This window comes from Phyllopteryx taeniolatus, chromosome 5 (assembly GCF_024500385.1).
Source record: "Phyllopteryx taeniolatus isolate TA_2022b chromosome 5, UOR_Ptae_1.2, whole genome shotgun sequence".
Taxonomy (NCBI): domain Eukaryota; kingdom Metazoa; phylum Chordata; class Actinopteri; order Syngnathiformes; family Syngnathidae; genus Phyllopteryx; species Phyllopteryx taeniolatus.
In genome coordinates this window covers 18,783,053-18,807,492 of record NC_084506.1, presented here as the reverse complement: position 1 = coordinate 18,807,492, position 24,440 = coordinate 18,783,053, and the positions used below count along the sequence as shown (strand labels likewise).

Here is a 24,440-nt window from a genome sequence, read left to right as displayed (position 1 = left end):
TAAAAAAAATACAAAATAAAAACATGTCGGCGGTGTGGGACAGACAACACGTAATGCCCAGATCAGATTACAAGACAAATTTTCTCTTTCAGGATTGCACTTTGTCAGACTACTGCAATAAAATGTTGTATTCCGATAACACCGCATCCCGCTTTATCTTGTCAACTCAAATGCGACCGGATACACTCGTTACCGTGGCGACGACAACAAGAGTGGATCGCGCCGACTGTATTATAAGGACAAAATGGGGAAAAACGTATGTTGGTGGTCACCTGTGCTGAGGACAGGAGAGGACGTTCGTTTAAGGATTGCTTGAGGTATGTTCACGTACTTTTAATACGATACGGCTCGCAAGCAGGCAACAAAACGTTATGTAGCCTAGCAAGCTACTGCTAGCACTGACGGTTGTATGTAAACATGCCACCGTTCTTTTGAATCATGCTCTAAAGTTTCGGTGTGGGTGAAGTAATTTACTTACAATAAAGTAATTTAATTACAGTAAGTTAGCACCCATTATTTCTGTCATGTTGTAAGGTTGGTTTGACCTGACTGATTAGAATACACGATCTGACTTGAGCAGTGATCTCCAACCTTTATGGAACCAAGGAACATATTTTACAATTGAAAAATCTCACAGCACACCAACAAACAAAAATGTCACAAAAAGTGGTAACATTAATCATTAATTTCTGTATTTACTTCCTGCCATCTAATAGAAGACCATGCATTTGTTCTGTCTGTCACTATGCCTCACTGGCATAAATAGATGAACAAAGATACATTATTTATTGTAAATATCATTTTTTGAGCAATTAAGTGAATCAACAAGTCATTTAAATAGACACACTCCTCAATTTTGTGATCGGATCGGTGATCGGTTATAGTTTTTTTAAACTCGCTGATCGGCCCCAAAAATCCTGATCGTGTAAAGCCTAGAAATCATACGCACAGAAATTCCACACAGATGTTACAACAGCAATTTTAACCTGAATCTCCTGATTGTGAGGCAGACGTGCCCACTACCATCCCTCCAACTTTGGAGATTCCACTGTATAATATTCAATAAATCAACTCGGTTACAAAGAAAAATCCCTCCCGTATTGTAACTCTTCAAACAAAGTTGGCCTTTTTTCCCCTCCTTCTCCAAAGAGAGTGAGCCTTCCAAGAAAGCACAAAGACATACAAGAGGGATTCTTTCACAACGTTCTTTGCACACTTTCTCTCCCTCTCTTTTGTTTTTTCACACATTCATTTTCTGAAACTTCATTCAATTTGAGTGGTCATAATTTTGGGTTTCAGCCGCCATGCACCTCTTGTCACATTGGGTTTTTAAAAGACAGAAAGCCGAGGAAGTTTAACTGTAGCTCCCCCGTCGTGTCACCATGAGCCGATTCTTTTCAGATTGGACCTCCCGAGGTCTTGTGGCGGTGTCTCACTACCACGCAGAGGTGGATCAGGGATGTGAAAAGGTGTCCCGAGTGATGCTGAGTTGGCTTTCAGGCAGCTGTGAGAAATGGCTCCGTGAAGCCCGTAAAAGTGTGTCCCCAGCGACTTGTGAAAAGTTGGCGGCTGCAAGAAGGGGTCCATATTAAGTAGTGCTGTCAAGGAATGCAGAGTTGTGGCTCTGCTCTCTACTGTGGAGTGACTAGAACTTTACAACGCTTTCGAGTGTACAAATATGTTGCACCAAAATAAAATTTTAAAAGCTGATCTTACTGGTACAGGCATCAACCAAACCATTAGGTACATCTGCACCTTCTAATGAGATCCAATACCAGAGCTCTATAAAACATTCAGCTTCAAGTATTCCTTTACCAACATGTTTATTTTTGTGGTTGTAGTTTATAGTGGCATGCAACTAGTGGTTCTTTGATGCCACCACAAAGGGGTACCAATGATGGCGAGGGTAGGAAACATGAGGGTAAACAAAGAACTAGAAATGGACCTTGGTCTGATGTCAGAAAGGGCCAGTCTGCTTAGCACAACATGAGCAACACAATTAATTAAACATCATACACAAATCGATGTCATGGCATACACAAATTGATCTCACCAATTAGATGCAAAGTGAATAGCATATCGCTGAAAGCATAATGGCTAATGATTTGCATGAAAAAAGCTGACCGCCAAAGAGTGAGTCATTTTACTTTCAGTTTTAATATATTGGTGAACTTCTCACTGCATGACAGCTAATAATGTAAAAATGGTGCTTCATTAGTTCCTATTGTAATTTTATCTTTTTTTAAATAGAAAAACTTTGAAGTCAAACAGCATAAACTAAGATAGTTTCTGCAAATCCTCACATTTACAAACGACATGGAATATTTACAGAATTTCCGAAGATCGATATTAACGTGCTGCAGTCCACAAACCATCTAGGGGAAAATAAACGATCGACCTGCATATGAGTTTGCAAATCATGTTAACGACTGAGTATTCCATTCTTTAAGAGCTCTAGCAGTGCATGTACATTCTTCTTAATAACACCCTATCCCTCGTGTAATTACCCAGGAGCCCTTGTGCCCTCACTGCACAACCGCAGCCCCAGCAAAGGAAACAAATGAGAAATATAACCAGTATTTATAGGCTTAAGCATGTGGGGGTGGTTTGTTTGGATCCCAGGCATTGTCACCATGGCAAATTTGTGCGGAAGGAACAACCTCCGGCTGTGCTTGCCACTGAATAATGTGTTTAGGAAAAGCTAAATTCAAAGGACTATGAAAAAAACAGGTGTGTGTCCATGACTGAAGACTGAACAACAACTTCGGTACAGTCAGAAAAATAGTTCTTCAGGGCAGTCATTGGCCACCGAACATTAACGTTTCGCCTCGCTCAATTCAGTTATTTTACTAGCCCAGTTGAGAAGAAGAAATTATATGAATCCAAATCAGGCTTTGTATGTGGATAAAAATCAGTTGTGAACGGGATATCTATCAGTGTGACAGATGAGCGGATATACTCTGACTCTTCAAACCAGTCATTATCAAAAAGAACCGATAGATAAGGTACAACCTCTTCCATCTATGGAAACACAAAACCAGAAGGAAATCAAATCAACTACAATGAAAGATTAGAGTACGTTGACCTTAGAACCTATGTGCAGCAATGGCTACGTAAAATGCCTCAAGTACCTTTGAGGTAATACAGGCTAAACTAAACAATGTTCAGTATTTACGCTTTACACTCTTAATATATGCTGTGTCTCAGACACTTTTTTCCATTGCAAAATGTGACAGAAGAACTGAACAATTCTCCATTGCCCAATCAACCGACTTCAAGCTGTCTAGGTCCACCCTCACACAAGCGTTTCTACAAATAAACACCTTCATATAGATCCATACACATACAGATATATAGCACATATACCATTTATGTATTTTTAGAGATCTGTCTCAGGCCTAACCCAGCAATATCCCGACCCGCACAAATAAGATCTGCATTTCGTCTGCAAGGATTGTTTCAGGTGTACAGTCATGTCAGATAGTACGTGTCACTTGAACATACATGTAAATTGACAGTCAATAAAAAAGTTGGAATCTAGCATCAAGACTTGCAGCGTAAATCCAGTTCAAGTTAACTGAAAGTCTTCTTACCCACGTGGTCCCTCGGTTCGTCTTACTTTTCCGGACATACATCGCAAGACCAAAAAGAAGATGCCTCCATCAAGAGGAGGTGGCGGAAGAGGAGAGGGAAAGAAAACAACAAGGTTTATTCATTAGGTCATCTGTAAAAGGAGAGAGGAAGACTCTGTTTCCTCTGAGTGCATCAAATTAACACCATCTGCGTCCTACTTGACCTACAATTAAGTAGTGTGAAGTGGTTCATAGAACAAATTGGCCTGCAGCTAAACTTTGTGTTGAAGTGGCTCGAAACTCTAGTTCATGCCCTGGCCCCTGAAGGATCTTGAATGGACAACAACCTATTCCTAGCATGATCCCATCAACCCAAAGCCTCAAGTCTGTGGTGCTTGACAACAGTTTCATGTGATACCGCAGAACAAAACAAGCTTTCGGGTTTCCTTTCATCATGCAGATACGACTCCTTGGATGCACTGACATGAAAATCACTTGCACAATCCCTGAGAGGGAAACAAGGCGGGTCATTTATACAGATAGCGTTTGGAAAATGTGCTTCTCCTGAATGCAGCCCATTCTACGCTGAGCTTTACTTGTCCTAGCCGGAAGGAACTAATGAATTCCAGGTCGAAGTCCGCAGCGGAAAGTAGCGCTATTGTGTGAATCACGACAAAATGTGCTCCTCTTCCTCAAGACAGTGGCAAGCAAGATGAATTTCAACCAGAAAATCCCCAGGCACAATTGTCTTGGCATCGGTCTCTCCTTCAGCGTTTTATTCCTGTGCGCGGCAAACAATCCAACAAAAGCTCAGCTTTAAGAAGCATCAGAAGCAGCTCATTGAGGTTTTCTTTGTTAATGCAATTGCCAAAAAGAAAAGATTCTTTCACATCTATGCTGCAGTCTCAGCCAGAGGCTCCTGTGCAATTAGCAGAATACATTCATCTGGAGTACCTTCGCCTTTGGATCAATTACGGGATGTATACCATGATCGTCTCAGGCAGCTATGACTACTGCCTCTCTGTACACTGATATTTTAAAATGACTGCTATACAGTGAGTATTTTTGTGCTCAAGTCTAAGCAATAAAAGTATTACTTTACCGCTATCATGTGACATCTTGATGTTGAATGTTGTGTTGAGTTCAAGTGAGTTGAGGAGCTTCACTTAAAAGTTATGCTTTGCCTCCATCTTGTGGCATCTGTAGGCAATTATAAATAAACCTTTTGGGGGGCGTCAATTACTAGCAGATTTTTGCTCTTCTTGGCAGAGCTCGCTCCCTATCCCCAGTGAATTAAATGTACTGTATATCACTGGGTTCATTTCGTCACATTCCTCATGGAATTAAGATCACATTACTATTTTTCAGAAGCAATAGAAAAAAAAAAATACTACAGTGTTAAAATACAACACAAATGACTTATTGTTCCTCCCGGCTTGTAACGATGAGAAGGCAATAAAACATGTTTCCACAAAGCGCACATCATCAAAGCATTGCATTGATAGTTTACTTTGAAAAGAGCATAATCGCTCTAGCATGGCTATTTTGACTTAAAAATAACACCTTATCCAAGGCCAGTATGCAAGGTTGACTGCACTTGGCACCCAGAATTTCCTACGAGATCAATTATCTACCTACCTACACTCCCAATTTATTAAAACAAAGTGTGATCAGCTTTCCTGTTTGTCTTATTTGTCTTCAAAACAAAGTAAGTTGGACAAGGTGTGGAAGTCTAAATTGTCATCAAAGTGAACTTAACTACACTTCCCCTGTTTGAGCATACATAGTTTTATTTAATGTACACTGGTGTCATCAATACAAATCGGCAGTATAAACACACAATTTCTGACAAGCTTGTCAGCTATGGACAGATATCGGTTATGATTTTTTTAAATGTTTTTTTTAATTAGGTTCTCGGACCTACTGGGCCCAAGCCTTTCATCGTATTAATGTTTCATTCATTAGTAATTGACTATGTCGCAACTGTTTGATGAATATCCCAAAGCTAACCTGACAAAGGTGACACGGTGAGAAGCTAAAAAAGTCAACAAATGTACACGCTAAACACAACAGAACTCTGTAATCACCAGCAATTATCTAAACTGTTTTTCTAATTTCTCAGTTTAAATGTTTACTCAATAAACCATCGATGGCGATTGAACATGTGGTGCCGTTTATGTGTTGTTATGTGTTGCCTCGGATATTTACTTTAGGGAGGCAACAACATTCATTTTCCTTGGCTGCTTGAGCTCGCTTCTGTGCAACAAGGCATGATGGAGAGACTCACAGTGTGTGTTTGGCTCAATGCTGAGTCCGCTCAACGCAGCCTTGGAAGCACAAACAGATGCCTCTTAGTCAAATCTCCCAAGCATAGGCATGACGATAGAGGCTTTTGCTTCCGTCTTTGCTGACAGCAAATGAAACTGATTGTCCTGTTTTATACTTTCTTCTTATACTTATACTTGTCTTCTCCTTTGACGTGGGTCCACTTTCGTAGCTTTAAATAAAAAGTAACCTTTCTTTACAGAATCCTACTTTGGGGACAGCTTCTGCAGTATCCAAACCTTCCAAGATGTCTCCAGCTTCCATGTGACACTACAGATGAAGACAAGTCGAAGAAGTGGCCTACTGCTCCTGGCTGCTGGAATGGAGGATTACCTTTTCATTGAGCTCCTAAATGGCAAAATACAGGCAAGTAGATTACTTGGAGGAGATGGAAATGTAACTGAACTAGAATTTTCAAAAGCAGTGACAAATGGCAGCATTATCACTGTCACTGTGCTCTAGTTGTGTAGTGGTACACATTGCTCCTTTTAATGCAGCTATTGTGGGTTTGGATCCTAGCCATTTAAGCTTTCCAGTGTCAGTGTATGGAAGGGTTGCTACCGGAAGAGCATCCACATAAAAACTGAGCCAAAGAAATTATGCAATTTGCAAAAACTTGTCCTGTTGTGGCCAATCCTGATCGGAGAAGCCAAACGATAACAACATTGTCATTGGCACCGTCAAAAGCCATAACCATTTTATCATGATAGTTTGGTAAAGTTGCAGAAAAATAAGTCGATCATGCTCAAGACAAGTAAAAGGCTACATTAAAAAAACACAGTGCGAATGCCAATCATTGATTTTAATTTTGACAAAAATTTTGTCATTTATTCCATAGGCTCGGATGAACATGGGTGCAGGCGAGGTGATCCTGTCATCATCTCAAGGTCTCCAACTGAACAACCTCCTGGAACACAAAGTTTCCCTCACACTGCAGGACACAAAGCTCACCATGACAATTGACGAGCTCTTCTCCACGTACGTCCCTGTTAGCAATGATGGGGAGGAACTGAACATTGACCAGGGCATTTGGCTGGGAGGAACCGGAGATCTTGACACTCCCTACCTTAGCAACGCCATTCCGCCTTTCCGTGGCTGCATGACTAACGTCAAATTCGAGTCCCATGAATTTGATATTCTCGGTACACTCTTTAAACAGTGCCATGACACAAAGGAATCTTGCAGTAGCGAGTTTGAGGCAGGTGACGGAGAGGCAACCAGTTTCAGCACTCCTGATTCTTTTGTCTCCTTTCCCACTTGGAGTGGTGCTAGCGGCACACCAAGAGTTTTGGAATTCCTCATGAAAACCACCATTGAAGATGCCCTTCTTGCATTTCACCCCGGGATAGAGACAGATTTCATCGCTATTGGTGTTGTGAAAGGCTATATTAAAGGTGTGCTGGACTATGGCAAGGGCATGGAGGTGCTGGAGAACAATGAGGTGCAACTGGATGATGATCAGTGGCATAGAGTTAAGGTCCAAGTTGGTCAGGATTCGTTTGACATTAACATAGACAGCCAGATTGTCTCCCTTCCTCTTGACTCTACACAAAAATTGGATTTGGTAGGAAATTTGTATTTAGGAGGCATTCAGGCTAAAATGAAGGACATCTTTCGTGACAGTGACTTATTAAATCGTGCAGAGGAGGAGATGACCGCTGAGTCCTTTATTGGATGCTTGGGTGAAATCAAAGTCAATCAGAAGGATAGAAGCCTGCAGGATGCGCTGGTGACTAAAGATGTTCATGTCAAATGTGAAGGAGAGGACTATGACTATTCCAGTTATTATGACATTGACACAACAACATCCCCACCGCCTCGCACCCAGTATGTTGATATTGAACCAACAGAACCACATTGCTACCCAACAGATGACATGCCAGTGATATTCAAGAACGTGACCAAGCTCCTTGATGTGACGCCGTTGCTTGTGCCAGAAGGTGGAGAGGTTTTTCTTGACATTGACCACCTGAGCCCGACCTTTGACCTTAGTGCTGCAGGAATGCGTCAGTCTCAGATAATCTTTTCTCTCAAGACTGACCCATGGTATGGTCTGCTTGACATGAATATCAACACAAAACGCATGCAAAAATTCACTCTACTGGATGTTGTAAACCAGAAAATCAAGTATATGCACGATGGACATGAAAGGCATTCAGATCGAATTCACCTGGAGGTGGTTGTAAGCAGTAATGACTACCTCCCAGAATGTCTTAAAACACCGCATAGTTATGTGTTACCAGTTGAAATAATTCCTGTTAATGACATTTCACAACTGAGTGGAGGAGAAATCACCATTGCAGAGAATGGCAGGACTCGCTTGAGCAAGGCTCTTATCAAAAACACGGATTCCGACGCCCACTGTGATAACTTGCTGGTAACCGTGAAATCAGAGCTTTCCTTAGAAACTGGTTATCTTGAGAAAAGTCAGGAACCAGAACAAAGCATCACAGAGTTTACTTGCAGGGATCTGAAGGAAGGGAATATCTATTATGTGCATAAAGGGGGTGAAGCCAATGCAATTACCCTGGAAGTATCAGATGGTCAATCTGTCAGCCACTCTGCAACTTTCAAGTTGGTTTTGACACAGCCACATATGACTGTTGTTACCAACACTGGCCTTCTCTTGGCTCAAGGCAGCAATGCTTCTATCGGCGTTCATAATTTGGCAGTCCTCACGCATCCTCGTAATGGAGATGTCATATATAACATCACACACCCACTCATATATGGGGAACTGAAGATCATGACAAGTGATGGGATGTTAAAACCAGTCAAAGAGTTCCATCAATCTGATCTGGATCAAAACTACTTAAGGTACTTCAGCACAGATTCCAGTGACCAGGAAGATGTTGTTGTTGAACGAATTCAGTTTGACACGCACCTGGGAACATTCTCCCTCAGGAATAACACATTTTTAGTCAAGATCATGCCTTCTCCAGTGAAACTCACTACCCTAGTGCCAATGGAGATGCAGGCTGGTGAAGAGCAAACAATCGGGTACACTGAGCTTCAAGCTGAAGTAAAAGGAAGAAACCCAGACCCAGAAAATGTTATGTACATCCTTGTTAAGCCTCCGACACTGGGTAGTCTCCAGTTATTGGACACAGAGTTGAATGAAGGTGATACCTTCACCCAGAGAGACATTTTGGACAATTATATCAGCTACAGAGTTGTAGTGCGAAGGGCTGTTGACACTACAGATCAATTCCAGTTCAAAGTCTTTGCAGAGGATCAATACTCCCCGTTATACACATTCCCAATCAGCATCCTTGCTGATTCTGATGCCCCTGTTCTGACCAATGAGATGCTAACGGTCCTACATGGCAGTGAACATGTTATAAACAAGAAACACCTTTGGGTGGTAACAACAGGCTCTTCAGATTTTATGTACCAGGTCAATCAAGAACCAAAACACGGACGGCTCATAAGGGACTCCCCTCCAGGGCAACCTCGATTCGAAGGAGCAATTCGAGTGTTCAGTAATGAAGACCTCCAACTTGACAGACTTATATACCAGCACGATGGTTCTCGGACAGATAACGATGAATTCCACTTCACAGTATTTGATCAGGGAGCAGACAGATTTGGGATACAGGAAACAATAAGTGATGTTTTCAGGATATTTATCCAAAGCAAGAATGAACATGCTCCAATGCAGGTTGTGGATAAAGTTTTCAACATGGTCCGCCATGGACAGCGCTTGCTAACGACTGATGATATCCGTTTCAAAGATGATGACTCTGGTTTTAATGACTCCCAGATTGTCTATGCTCGTGAGGGTATCCTTTCTGGCAGTATTGTCGCCGCACAGAATCCCTCACAATCCCTTTTCCGTTTCACCCAAGCTGACCTGCGAGATAAAAATGTTCTTTTTATCCACCAAGGAGCAGATCAGGAACGCTTCCCACTGCAAGTATCTGATGGCTTTCACAAAACAACTGCTCTGCTGCAGATTCAAGCCGGCGAACCCTACTTGCGTGTGGCGAACAACACAATCATTGTCATTGACCATGGTAGCACTAAGACCCTTGACACAACACTGCTGAGTGCCGAGTCCAACATGGATATCAGGGATGAGCGTGAGATTACGTATCAGGTGACATCACCCCCCAGTGACGGCAGGATTATTGTAAGCGGGATTGAGGCACAAGAATTCACCCAGGAGGACCTGAAAAAGGGAGTTGTTTCCTATGAACATAATTACGAGAGTCTGAGGTCTAAGGATGCCTTCAACTTCACAGTCCGAGCAAGAGAACATTCAGAAGAGGGCACATTCAGGATTAAAATATTCAAACAAGGTCACTTCTCAGAGCCTGAGGTGATTACCAATGAAGTCATCATTTCCTATGAGGGCGAGCACACCGTTGTCAACTCAGATTTTGTCAAGGTAATTCTTAACATCCTTGTAAAAATGTTCATGAATATTATGTTTTGGTTCAACCATTAAAATTTTTTTGCATTGCCTGTGTTTAAATCAGGCATCCATGTGACAGAATTATCTTTCTTAGGGGATATAGAAGTTTATTTGTTGTGATTCGGGCAGCTTTTAATCCAATGGCTCACTCCAGCAATGCCTCATCTGTAATCTACATCGCAGCCACATGAAAGCAGCACTAAATGTGACGGGACAGTCGCCACTTTTAATCGAGTTTATGTATTAAATTGGAGTCGATTAGGTGTGGAAAACAGAGCATTGGGTATCCCATGGGGAGCATCCTGAAGCCCACTGTAATTTGTAAGAGGGGCCTGCTTGCAGTTCATCTGGAAAGCAGCTAATGGGATTCAAATCATCCGTCAAGTCTAAACACGCTCCCATTTTATGTAACTTGACTTTTAGACTAATGAAGTGCAATTTTGATGGCAAAATACTGAAACCCAAAGTATACATTACATATCCGCTGTACAGTGTAGGGATGGGCTGAATCTAAAATAACAGCACGTATACTTCTCCAATATGGTCAGTCTCTCTGCCTTGATAGTATTGCTTTTCCAGAGGTAAAGTATTGACTTGTCTTGTGGAAGTGCATCTAATATGTTTCCTACAACGCTATAAAATCCAAAGTAGTGTGATGTGAAATATAGTGAAAGGGACCCATGAGTGCTAAACAGGCTTGGGGCTCCGGGGAGCTGATTAAAACTTCGCCTAGTCGGATGACCTTAAATCTGTCTGTGTAAATGTGTGACATGACATGGTCTACACCCGTGTCCCAATTTCTCACACGTGTTAATGAATACGACCCAGCTCCAGTTTAAATACAAAAGCCAAGTAAATAGTTATTTGATGAATTAGATTTGTTCTGTTGGACGAGGAACACCATTTTCTCGTATTTTGTCAGTTGTTACCACGCCCCCTGCACTCCCCCTAAAGTAGGTTCAATGATAACCGTGTTCCATTTTGTGCTTCGCTTAGGTGGAGCAAGCTGACATTATGCCTATAGAAATGGTGTTCACCATCAAAGAACCACCTCGCCTCGGTCATGTGGTCAAGTTGACTAACAGCACAGACGGCACAGACTCGCCAGTCCTCGACTATATTCACTCGTTCACGCAGGACGACATTGATCACGGACGCATTCTTTACGTGTCTGCATCCATCCAGGTGTGTTTTTTTACTCACTGTCATCTGATGCTTCCTTTCTGTATATAATATACGAGTTTTCTCGACTTTACAGGGCGTTGACACATTTACCATGGAGGTCAGCAATGGTTTTACCACAGTGGAGGACCTGCACATCACCGTGAACATCGTGCCCCGAATCATCCCCATTCAGTCCTTCAATTTCACAGTGAAGGAGGGCCTCAGCATGGTCATCAACGAAGAAGTCATCAACATCTTCCATCCCTTCTACAAATCCTTCAACATTGAATTTGTCGTGGAAGAGCCGCCAAAGCACGGCGAGATCCGTTTCCAGGATGGAGACGAGCTGACTTATTTCACTTGGGAAGAGGTCGAGTATAAAAGTTCTATGATAAACATTTAAATACAAGGAAGCATTGTTATTTGCAACAAGTATGTTGATTAAGAGCCTCTTCCATTTATTATCCTCTCATTGTGACTGATGTAGGATTGTCCAGATACCCTGTTGTAAATATCATATTTCTGCAAAAATAGGAGTTGGAGCGTTTACTTATGCAAATACAGATGGGGCAGCTTTATTTATAATATCAAGTTGGCATTTAAAACAAAATACAAAAAGACAACTGTGGAGAAATGTAGAGAAACAGCAAGAACCAAGGCAGATTGAGTGCAACAAATAAATCGTGCTACTCCCCAGAACATAAACAATGCGGCGCGTGGGGTGGTTTCCTGGGGGGGTGGCATTTGGTTTCTGCGGCCCACACTGGGTGGCCAGTTGTTGGGGCGCCTCGGTGGGGCCGGCGGACCGCCCTGGGTCCCTCGGTGTGGGACGTGTCCCGTCCAATGGCCTGCTTTCGGGTGGACCCCTGGGCCCGATCCCACCCCTTGATTGATTGGGTGGGGTCCTCAACCTCCGCGGTGCGGGCACAGCAATTACAGGACACTTCTGTCACTCTTTGTGCATGTAAAACGGTGTCAATTCACTTGCATGTGTCCGCAGGCACACACCCCTGGGACTCTTTCAGTGGGTGTGGGGCCCTCACTTATTGTGACAAATAACTCATGAATATGCAAATCGCTTGTGTAACCCCTCACTTTTCCTCACGTTCTGTAGACTTTTATAATTTACATAGTTAACCCCACCACACTTCAGTTGTACAGCCAGGTTCATGACCCTTGTCCTGCTTGCTTCTTCTCCTGTCCTTGTCCTGTTCTATCTTGCCCTGTCCTTCCCTCACAGTGTGTAGTACTACAGCCTATATTGAATGTTTCATGTAATGACTTACTTCGCTCATCCTGTTTACAATTAGTGCTTTGTCTTTGTTTCTCTCTCCCCTCGAGAAACTTTGTTCTGTTCGACTGATCGACTCTGATTCTTAATAAACTTCAATTATAATACCAAGAAATCACAGCGTAACCTTAAAAACTGTGACACAGTAAAACTGTTCCGGCATAAAAGGGATACAGATCTTCCATTCTGCTTGACCGAACAGGACCAAATTAAAAAAATAATTTATATATATGACCTGAGATAATTAACTCATTCAGTAACATCCCCTGTAAAGTTTAAAATAAAAAAAATAAAAAAATCACTGATCAATGCGGAATTCAATGGGCATGTCTACCATAATAGGACCAAAAAAAAGTCATGTGACAAGGACCCATAGCTAACTTTCTGTTCAATTTTGGGATTTCTGGTTTGAAGCAGCCATTTTGGCCAAAAATTCCAGGGTTTATACTTTGGCGAACCTATTCTAGGTAATTCGCCCAAATGAGGCCCAATCTGAAGCACGCATGCTAGACTAGATGACGTTAAATTGCATCATAGTTTGAGGATAATTTCGAGGCTTCGCCATGAAAAAGGGGTACGAGGACCCGTCCCTCATTGCTTGCAGATTGAATTACACTTTCCTGAAGGGGAAAAAAATCTATTTCTATTTAAGGGAGGTCTTGATTTCTCTGAAGTAGACGACACACCAAGTAACTAATTGGGGCACAGTCATCACTAATAAACAGGGATGGCAATCTTGCCACTGTATCAGAGTGTGTCAGAACATCTCATACATGCTGTTTTAAAGTATCCTAGAGTGTTTGTCCATGAGGAGTAACCATCATGGAACTTTCCCCCGGTTACCAGTGAACACAAGTTGTTGCGTGTCCGGCCACTTTTAGGAAAATATTAAAAACACAAGCTGTTACTGCTGGGAGGGGGGGGTGGTCGGGACACACTAAATGTTACCACATCGTCGAGCTCGTCAGATAGATATCTTCGGCGTTCCCACGTCAAGCCCCGGCCTGCATCTTTCTCGTCGCTCACTCGCTTCGCTTGACTTCTGGAAAAACTGACGCTGGTTTTTGAGCGCCTGCGGCCAGAATGAACTGGCAGTATGCATTCCTACAATAGAGTTCACACAAACCGCCCATGCTTTGGTGCTCCCAGACCCGCGCGTACATCTAAAAAAAATATGAAATCACAAAATGAAAAACTCCATGGAAGGAAGACCAGCATGAGCATTGATATCATCTGCCATAATAGAAAAAGCACATTACACTGCCTCTCAGCGATGTTTTATGTGTGCAGTGTGTGCACTTCATATTTTTACTGCCACACTCCCAAATGAACTCCACATTGAGGAATAACCTCGCTCAAGCCAAACTGTAATTTCTGACCATTTTCCAGAATTCGAATAGTTCCAAGCTCCTCTCTGGGACACCGACAGATAGACGTGTGTGTGCGTGCGTGTGTGTGTGTGTGTGTGCCTGTATGCGGGCGAGATCATGTTCTTGACTGGGGTTCACTGAGGTTATATCGGCCAACAATATCACAGCATGACTCGTATGGATGAGCCGCCACAAGGCAAAATAAATCAGATGTGGCAGCTCCCAGTATGGAATCCATACCTGCTAATGTCATTTTTCTTCCCCAATACAAAGTGTATTGGGGAAGAAAATCTTTGACTTAAATCTTTGATTCCATCATGTTTCTATTGGGTCTGGAATGCACTGTGAGGACAAAGGTATTGGGACACCTTAGATATCTAGGCAGACTATCGACAAGATTTTGTGTATCCATTTATTTATTTTTCGTGTTTGTGAGGTCACAATTCACAGAGGTTATAGTTTATCCCAAAGGTCTTTGTTGGCCAAGTTCTTCCACACCGATACCATCTAAGCATGTCTATGGTTCTTGCTTTGTGCACTGGAAACAGAAAAGGGCCTTCCCCCAAACCATTTATCACAGAGTTGGAAGCATCTAGCATCTGGTCACTTCCAACACCTGATTAATTACAGTGGAACCGCCAAAGTGGAACACAACCTAGATGATGCTGGTTGATTTCCAAGTTCACATTTCAGAATCCCCATATGAATTAAAGTAAAATTATCAATTATAATTCAGCCATCATAAGACCACAAGCAACTGTACAGGCAATGTTTTAAGTAACAGTTTAATATTTTAACTGAAGTACATACAATCGTAAAATGCAAACATTATGAAAGGTGCAGAGCGATAGTGTCACTTAGTAGGGTTTTATAGGTATTGCTGGAATGCATATAGCAGCTGATATGTACTGTAAAGTATGTTACCGGCTGCTTGGTAAAATTGTGTATGTAATTGATATTATTATTATTGCTCATAGTGTACTGTCAGTTCCATTTTGCTTTCGATTGGTGTCATCACACGTTTCCTCTTTCTCATCAATGGTACCCTCCTGCGGTGGAATCACAAAGAGAAAAAAAAAAAGGACTTGCCGAGCTAATCCTTTAGATGCTCACTCACGAGATTTGCTGACAATTGGTTGACCAAGTTTCGTTTGACATTTGAAGGAATATTTATCCATATGTTGATTGAACTCCAAATTGTTTTGTGGCTTTTTTACTTTGGCGGTTCCCATGTGCTTCCATATTTTTCCCAATAAAGGGTAGTGCTCCCATGCGTTTAGACCAGTGATTCTCAACCAGCCGTGGTGTGCCGTGGGAAATCATAAAAATTTTATGTAATTGCTCAAAACAATTTACAAGAAATAATGTATCTTTGTTCATCTATTTATGCCAGTGAGGCATAGTGACAGACAGAAAAAAAAATAATGCTATTCTATTAGATGGCAGGAAGTGCATACAGTAATTAATGTATCTACTTTCTATGACATTTTTCTTTGTTGGTGTGCCGTGAGATTTTTCAATTGTAAAACATGTGTCTTGGCTCAAAGGTTGGAAATCACTGGTTTAGACTAATGAAATGCCCTGTGTAATTGACACCCCACCCCCAAAACTTAATCTTCTTCTTCTTTAATCCACTAACATCCCAGGCTAAACCTTGCTCCACCTTCACATGCAAAGCTTATCTCTCAGTGGAGATGTATCACTTCAACATGCTTTCTTGCGCCAATTACTGTACTACTTTCATATTTGGACCGGGCTTCGGTGCCATCTTGTGGCATGTAGGTTTTCAGCAAATAGCTGGGGATAAGTTACATAGGAAAAAAACAAATAGCTCAATTGTTTAAATAGTGAACTGTGACTATGCAGGGGATGACTGTATATAATTATCATAAATGTAATGATAATGATTGACAAATACTTCAGTCAAGTCAAAGTTAAATAAATGATCATGTATTGTAAACATGAATGCACAATAACAGTCTTACAAGCAGGCTAACTTGACTCTCGTGACTGTGCGCCATCAGTAATGACCTGGGTTGTTATTCCAGAAGCAACCCATCATATGGGATCCATTTGGCACGTTCCGCTCCCCGAAGCGTTTCCTCTCGCCGAAAAACACTTAACCGGGTTTTATCGAGATAAATGTACAACTGTCATCTGTGGCGAGTGGGCCGACACATCACTGTCTGAAGTGTCAAAATGGCTCCAGTTGAACAGGACTTCAAGGCCAAGTGACAAGGAGACAAGAGTTGTGGCGGTTCCTTCTTTTGGATGCATATAGGAGACAAGAGTGGACCCGGCTACAGGTGGCGCTTTCCATGGCAGCTCACTTGACAGCGTATGACTGATCCCTTTGTGTTTAGGTCTCCTCCCACAGAGACGACATTACTCGTCCCCTTTGCAGCCAAACATTACCAGCCCATTATTACTTTCTGTCTCTGTGCAGCACAACAAATAATCGCTGACAGTAAAACTACAGGGTCTCCAAAAAGCTACTTACAATTCCTTCCAACAATAAAGAAAATCTTAACAATTATATTTAAAGAGTAATACCTTCTTACTGTCTTACATTCATTAAAAATTCAACTAGTAAACCACCAATATGGGAAGAACATCCTAACTCCACATAGGAGGTCCAGAGCCCTTTCAAACTCTAAAACTCAGAACTGTGAGGCACACATTTACCATGAGCTCGCCGTGCTGCCCGAGTTTAAAAATATTAGCTTGAAATTACTTGGGAATGGAAACAATGTAGTGTGTCGTGTAGCTGTCAAGTGTTTTGTTTGTGTGCCGTGTGAAATGTGACAAAGTCTAAATCCTTCCTGTCCGCCACAGATTAAACTCGGACACATCTACTACGTGCACGACAGCAGCGAGAGCACAGAGGACAGCTTCACTATCTCCGCCTCAGCTTATGAGATCAACCGACGCAGCCTTCCCATCACCGTCGCCGTGACTGTCTGGCCCATCAATGATGAGCCGCCGAAACTGATGCGCAACACCGGGCTTGAGGTAATGTTCTGGAAAGTTCCTTTCAATGTTGCTTAGAGCTTCCTCATCCTCCACATACTCACTGGTGAAATGTTGCCAAGGAAAAATCTTTATAGGCTGAACTTTTATTTGGTTCTCCCCTCTTTGATGAACATTCAGAGTGGGATAAGCGAAGAACACCCCAATATTTGAAGCGTTCAAACATAATGAAACTGTAAGCCAGTATCAGTTGCAGTCCAGTGAAACATGGCCTCCACAATAGAGCAAAACTGGAAGAACATTTCTTCATTGACAAAGGTAAAAAAGCATCTTCAATGATCATCAGTAATCAATTTAACATTAATAACGTCCCTCTAAATGTAGAGCAATTTAGTTATTGTATTGATTTTGCTTGTGTTTAACATTTTGGAAAGTGCCCTTGACTGCACAGAAAGGTGCTACAAATTAAAAAATAATAGTAGGAGTAGAAATAGTAGTAGTAGTAGTAGTACAAATTGATAGAATGGAAATAGAAAGCCTTTTTTTGTCACTGTATGATGCAAATACGACAAAATTGGGGTACAACTCCAAGTTTGTATTAATAAAAAACACTAGAATACAATGCACACTACAGGAAATGTAAAAGCCCAAGTGATATTCACAGACATTTAGCATCACATACAGCTTGCAGCAGCAGCAGCAGTAGTTTAGCATTTAAAGTAAAAAAAAATTATAATATTTATTTTTAAAAACTAAACTTTAGCAAGTGCTTGTAGAATAGCCTGAGACTCACAGGTAAACGTATTCATATTCATATGCAAAGTCCAATGAAATAAAGTACAGTAGATATAAAAAAGTATACACGCCTCTGGCCAAATTTTTGACCATTACAAAATCTCCAAAAGACGTAGGGAAATGTGTTACAGTCCAATGAAACCAAGGTTGAGCTTTTTGACCATAAATCCAAAAGATGTATTTGGTGCAAACACAACACTGGTCACAAACAAAAGAACACCAAACCTACAGTGAATTATGGTTCTTCAGCTAGAACTGGGGCCTTAGATGAGGTAGAAGAAATTATAAACATTTCAAAGCAGCAGTCAGTGTTAGCACAAAATCTTCAGACATCTGCTAAAAAGCAAAACAAATGTCGGGAAAAGCCTACTAGAACATCTGAAACTTATTGGGGTTAATCAGAGGCACTTGAAATGATGGCATGTGTGGTGACTCCCACTTACAATGAGTTTGCTCGTGATTGGTCACATCCTAGGTATAACAGGGTGTGTGCACTTGTGCAACCACTATTTCAGTTGTTTACTTTTACTTCCCCTCTCAAAAATTTTTTAAAAAATGTTGAGTTGTACAAGTTGGAGGTAACATTGGTAGAAAACGTTTTGAAATGATTTATCTTGGTCTCATTTTTATATCATAAAACCTTGATATGAACAGGGCTGTGTAGACGTTTTACATATATCCACTTTACAACAGAGTTAGTTGTTATACTTCTTTATTTCTTTCTCTATTCAGACAGCAGCCCATTTATGCGGCCAACGAGTCGCGCCTGAATCAATTGTGTTCTCAGCTGTTCGTTGCCTAATTGTGAAATCCTTCAGGGATTTTTACTTATTTATTTTCCTTTTTTTTCTCAAAAATATATCAGCAAGTAATGTCAACCCAAGTGAGTCAAAGGGTGACTACTGACCTTAGTCCAAGTTTGGAAGAGTCCCTCCACGAGTTTGGAGTGTTGGGGAAAGTCGGGAGTAATCACCTCCCACAACTGGAAAGCAAGTGTGTCATTCAGCTCGTTCCGTTCCTCCTCCTGCGGTTTCACGTCTCCCCGGCAACCCGTATTTTGGGAAAAACCGCCAAAGCGTTCGCCATTTGATGATGAAGCCTCCAACATCCGGCGGTGGCACGTTGTTGGGCTGCGGCGCCGCGCAGAGTGTAACGCGATAGCATGGCGAGTGGCGCTTGGGTTGATTTAAACATGCGCGGTGACCTCTGAGGTCGGAGATCACACAATATAGGTTCGGCTCAGGCGCTATTCTAGCTCATCGTTGATCCCTTTTGACCTAGTCTGCTGTCGTCCATTAGCGGTTACACCAGGGGTGGGCAAACTACAGCACGTGGGCCATATAAAATCCACAAGAGCATTTGATGCGGCACGCTATGCAATTCTGAATACAAGTAAAATCTCCAAGGAACTGCTATGAACAGAAAAAATATTTTTCTATAGCTATCGATCTACAATCTTTGAATAATTTTCCTTACAGGATTAATTTAAGCATTAGCACGACTCCCCCAGTTTATATTTCACACAATACATGTGACGCATACCCGCGGTGCATATATTTTTACAATTAAAGAAAAAAGCAATAATAAGTATTTTTATACTGCATTTCAAAATTGTATTATTCTTTCATTGATTTATCAATACTTGTTCTCATATATTCTCCTTTGGGTGCCTATGTTTTCTTATAAAATTAGCTTACAAATATATAAAAATATAAATTTGATATTTTATGTATTTGAAAAAAAACTAATGTACGAATAAAATAACATGAAATAAATTGAAGGATTTTAAAAAGTTCTAAAAATGTACATTTACCCAAATAAATTCCTAAATACATAAATGAATAAAATCTTTAGACCAGGGTGGCAAACTCGTGGCCCGGGGGCCAGATCCGGCCCGCCACATCATTTTATGTGGCCTGCGAAAGCAAATCAAAATTGCTCGTGTTTTGGTGTAATACCATTGAGATATTTGCAAGCATTCTTTTGTTACCAATCCCCCTTTGAAAAGAAATGTAATAGATGAAAAACATGTTTTTATAGGCTTCTGATTTCAAAACTGGCTATGCATCAATGTGTTGTGTATACTGTATGTAATTACAATATAGGAGGTAATCTTTCATTTATATTGGTTCACAGTTGTAGTGGCCCTCCGAGGTAAGTCATAACTACGATGTGGCCCGTGACAAAAATGAGTTTGACACCCCTGCTTTAGACAGTCATTGGTTTCACTACAGAATTATACCACAAGGTTTTTTTGGGGGGGGGAGGGGGGTTTATCCAGTGTTATGAAGTTACTCCAAAGTCAATTAAATCGGATTTGTAACTGTATAGACTGAATTACACGTAAATATTGTACATTATGAGGAATTCATACTAAAACAAAAAATCTGTTGTGTATGTGTGAATACCTTTTTTTTAAAACACTAATTACTGGGGTGCTGTTTTACCTCCAATTTCTTTCACAAACAGCAATCACTGAGCACTGCATTCTTTAAAACAATGATTCACAATCACATCATTTTGACCAAGGCAGAGAGTAATTGAGAAAGCAGGATGAATGGCTAGAACGATGATTTTAGCCTTCTTTTCGACCACCGTAGTTTGAATATGTGAAGGGTCCATCAATCCATTTTCTGAGCCGCTTATCCTTACTAGGGTCGCGGGAGTGCTGGAGCCTATCCCAGCTATCTTCGGGCAGGAGGCGGGGTACACCCTGAACTGTTTGCCAGCCAATCGCTGGGCACATACAAACAAACAACCATTCGCTCTCACATTCACACCTACGGGCAATTTAGAGTCGTCAATTAACCTACCATGCATGTTTCTGGGATGTGGGAGGAAACCGGAGTGCCCGGAGAAAGCCCACGCAGGCAAGGTGAGAACATGCAAACTCCACACAGGCGGGGCGGTGATTGAACTCCGGTCCTCAGAACTGTGAGGCAGACGCTCTAACCAGTCTTCCACCGTGCCGCCTATGTGAAGGGTCAATAAGTAAAAGGTTGTTGTGAAGTAAAATGCTTCAAAGGGAGATGGAACGCCAATCGTAATTTACATTTCAACTGGTAAATTGATTCAAAACTAGATGTAGTGGAAACTCAGACATAGTTAACATGATCATTGAGGGACTGGTTAATGAATTGACTTTTCAGATACTCTGATTTATGGCACAGACGTGCTCGTTTACTGCTTTATAGCACGCTTTTGAGCTGATGTTACCTTGCAGGCTAAATGTTATGTTTTGTTAAATGACTCAGAAACAACCCAACCAAATATACATACCTGTGAGAAAACACCTTTGAGGTTTGGTTCCCAGTCTGTCCCTTTTAGAAGTGGCTACGCCGCCTATGCACAGTCTTGTGATCTTCTCTGTACACCTATTTAAGACACAAACTCAATTAATCTACCTCACCCACGAAGGCTCCGCCAGATTCGTTTTTGATTTTACTGAGGGAAATCTTTATAAAACAGAAACTCTTTCGGGTATATCTGGCAGCGCACGCTCAAACAAAACATGTTTTTGTCAGCAGTAGTCAATCATTTTTGCCACCTAAAAGTACCCCAGTGCTTGTTGTTTTGGAAACGTTATGAAATTGTTTATACGTCACAACTTCAGAAGTGACATAAATGATTTGGCTCGCTTAGCAGGCAACATAATTGGTCTTTTCCCTGCTCATGTTACAGCTTCGCCACTGGTTGCTTGGCAGAATTCGTGAGGCACAAGAAGACCAATTTACACACACACACAAAAATAAATCTATTACCCGACACAAAGAGATGAAGAGTGGTTATTTGAAGGACTCCATCTTTAAAAGTAGAACAACAGGGTAGAAAACTCCCAACTTACCACTTCCGCATTCCGCATGTCATGGACAGGTCACCTCTTCAAGTTAGCTTTCATTTATTTTCTTGCTATTTTAACAAAGTGTGTGCAGGCCAAAGTCCAAATTCAGAAAAGTAAGTTTTATAACACCTCCAAGACAATAGGCACCCCTCAAACATGTTCGTTATTTTCGAGTATTTAAACGTGCGCTGCATTAATATGACTGTCTGTGGGAGGAGATGTCATCCATTTTGTGTCAGCCTATTGGTTTTATGTCGTCATTCCGTTTACGATGAAGAAGTATTGATCCATTCATTTGTAAAAGCACCGTCGTGTTGTCTGATTAGCACAATGCACGCGTTACTTATGGAGCGGACCGATGTTGCCATCTGCCGTAATCTTTGGTAACTGCAAGATGACGTCATAATGACGCGTCTGAGTGCTAATTCCAAACTGTGTTAAATTAAGATTAAAAAAATTATTACAATTGTATTGTTTTATAGTAATAATTATAATAATAATGTACATTGTAATTAAAATGTTTTCACACTGAACCTATTTTTTTAAATATATTTTTCAAACGAAATATTTTTTTATATAGTAAATATTAGTAATAGTAGTAATAATAGTAGTAGTAGTTGTAGTATTAATAATACGTTTAGTATATAAACACATTTTAAAGGAAAAAATAATGATAAAAAATATATAAAATATATTAACATCATTATTATTTCCATGTAGTAAAACGTAATTTTCATGTACACTGACAAAACGTTTTACAAATATTTTTAATGTTTTTAAAACTTTAATATAAAGTAAAAACAGTCCGCCAAAATAGTAAATAAATAAATGATATTTGTTTAATTATTATCCATGTTAATACTATTAATTAATATTTTTAAAACAGCAAATAAATGTTTTAATTATTATCATCCATATTAATTACAATGAAGTTATTTATATAATAGATTACTTTTACATTGGAATTATTTAGGGGCTTAGGAACTTCAACCATGTTACATAGTTCCGCACTTCAGTTATTTTCAAGGCTTTGTTTGCTAACTGTGAGAGTCTGTCACATAAGTTTCCCAAATCACATAAAAGTATGTTGTATTTTCACCCGTGCCTTCTTCCTGGTCTCTCGCCAGGTACTCGCCGGCGAGGAGGCCGACATCACGCCCAGCATGTTGAAAACCGAGGATGCCGACACCCCCGCCGAGGAAGTCTATTACAGCGTAGAGTCACCATCCAACGGGATGGTGGCATTCAAAGACTTCCCCGATGAGGCCGTTTTCAATTTCACACAGGCCCAAATTGACCATGGGGAGGTCATCTTCATTCACGAGGGTGAGGACACCCACATGTCTGACTGTGTGTATGGCTCATTCGAGAACTGGAGAGCATTTTCTGTGCCCCTCCCCACATGAAATTACAAATAATCCTTGCAGAAAATACAGAAACATGCTCTTGTTGTGTAAATGATAGCTGTCGTAGTGTAAATGATGGTATGCTATTGATGTCTTCTTTGTAATTGTTACATTTACCATTTATCACAGATGTATTATTTATTACATACTACTGTTACTCAAACCTTATTAGCCATCTACAGGATGAGGGGAAAAAAAGTGAGCTACATGACTTAGCAGAAATTACATCATCAAACTAATTGCTCTGACTGATAATGGATAGACCTCAGGAAAGTCCTCTTTTCAATTTTTTTTTTTTCCCAATGTTTATTGAAGTTATAAAAGGACCGTTTTTCAAAAATGTTGGTTCCTAAATTGTCTTCCAATTCTGGAACTGTAGTGTATATTTAAAACTCAACTCTTGTATGTCTCTTTAGGTGAGGAGTCTGGCGGTTTCAGTTTCACGGTGACAGACGGCGAACACACGTCTCCCCTCTACAGATTTGTCGTCACGGCCAGGCCCCTCACCATCACCATGGTAACGCAAGAGGAGCTCATGGTGTTTCCAGGTGAGACGTCCACATTCTGCTCTATATTTTGTACTGTACTGCATTTTATATATACACACACACACAGTGTACTGTGTGTATATTATTTTCCTTTATTAATTTACAGTAAATGTTTTTAGAACTGTGATTTTATTATCTTTTTTAATTTAAGTGTATTATTCTGATATACTTATTACATAGTTGCACTGTAGAATGTAATCAGATATGATTATTATTGTATTGTATTTATTACAATTAATAATATTAGTATGTAATTAACGTTTTAATACTATCCAACATTTTATTTATTTATATATACTATGCATGTCTATCACAGGAAAAAAATTAATTAATGTAATTAATTTTAGATTTATTTTGATGAATAGTCTTTTTTCAACTTTTTAATTCAAGTATATTACTTGTACATTTTTATTTTGGTAGTTTTTGGTAATATTTTGGTTTTAATGTAGTCAATTCTTTCCAACTTTTTTTTAACAATAATTTTATTATAGTATGCGTGTTCACAATGGGAAAGTATTTTATTCTTTTCAACACCAGCTTAGTCTTGTAAAAAGTTAGAGCTTACTGATCGTTGCTGTTCTATAATGAAATTCATCACCTTCAACCAATGAGATTTTTTTTCTCCAAAATTTTTAAAAACTCAGACGCAAATTTTTTTTTATTTCATTACTTTTCATTTTCAAACTCCCTTTTTAACCCGAGTGCATTCTACTTATGAGGAGCATATAGAATGTAATTTAA

At 40.5% G+C, this 24,440-nt stretch overlaps 1 protein-coding gene and 1 long non-coding RNA gene across 5 annotated transcripts in view; one reads left to right on the top strand and one right to left on the bottom strand.

Annotated features, from left to right (window-relative positions):
- Nucleotides 1-24,440, bottom strand: part of LOC133477993 (uncharacterized) — a 230,704-nt gene that overhangs the window by 187,139 nt on the left and 19,125 nt on the right. For all 4 annotated transcript variants that reach the window (XR_009788536.1, XR_009788537.1, XR_009788535.1 and 1 more), the window contains exon 3: nt 21,184-21,278. This is a non-coding gene — a long non-coding RNA (uncharacterized LOC133477993). The remainder of the gene's footprint in view (nt 1-21,183; nt 21,279-24,440) is intronic.
- Nucleotides 1-24,440, top strand: part of cspg4 (chondroitin sulfate proteoglycan 4) — a 67,175-nt gene that overhangs the window by 35,420 nt on the left and 7,315 nt on the right. Inside the window, exons 2-8 of the mRNA XM_061773458.1 lie at nt 6,100-6,263; nt 6,736-10,287; nt 11,311-11,499; nt 11,573-11,848; nt 16,975-17,151; nt 22,873-23,071; nt 23,568-23,699. Coding sequence (XP_061629442.1) covers nt 6,100-6,263; nt 6,736-10,287; nt 11,311-11,499; nt 11,573-11,848; nt 16,975-17,151; nt 22,873-23,071; nt 23,568-23,699 — 4,689 coding nt within the window. The remainder of the gene's footprint in view (nt 1-6,099; nt 6,264-6,735; nt 10,288-11,310; nt 11,500-11,572; nt 11,849-16,974; nt 17,152-22,872; nt 23,072-23,567; nt 23,700-24,440) is intronic.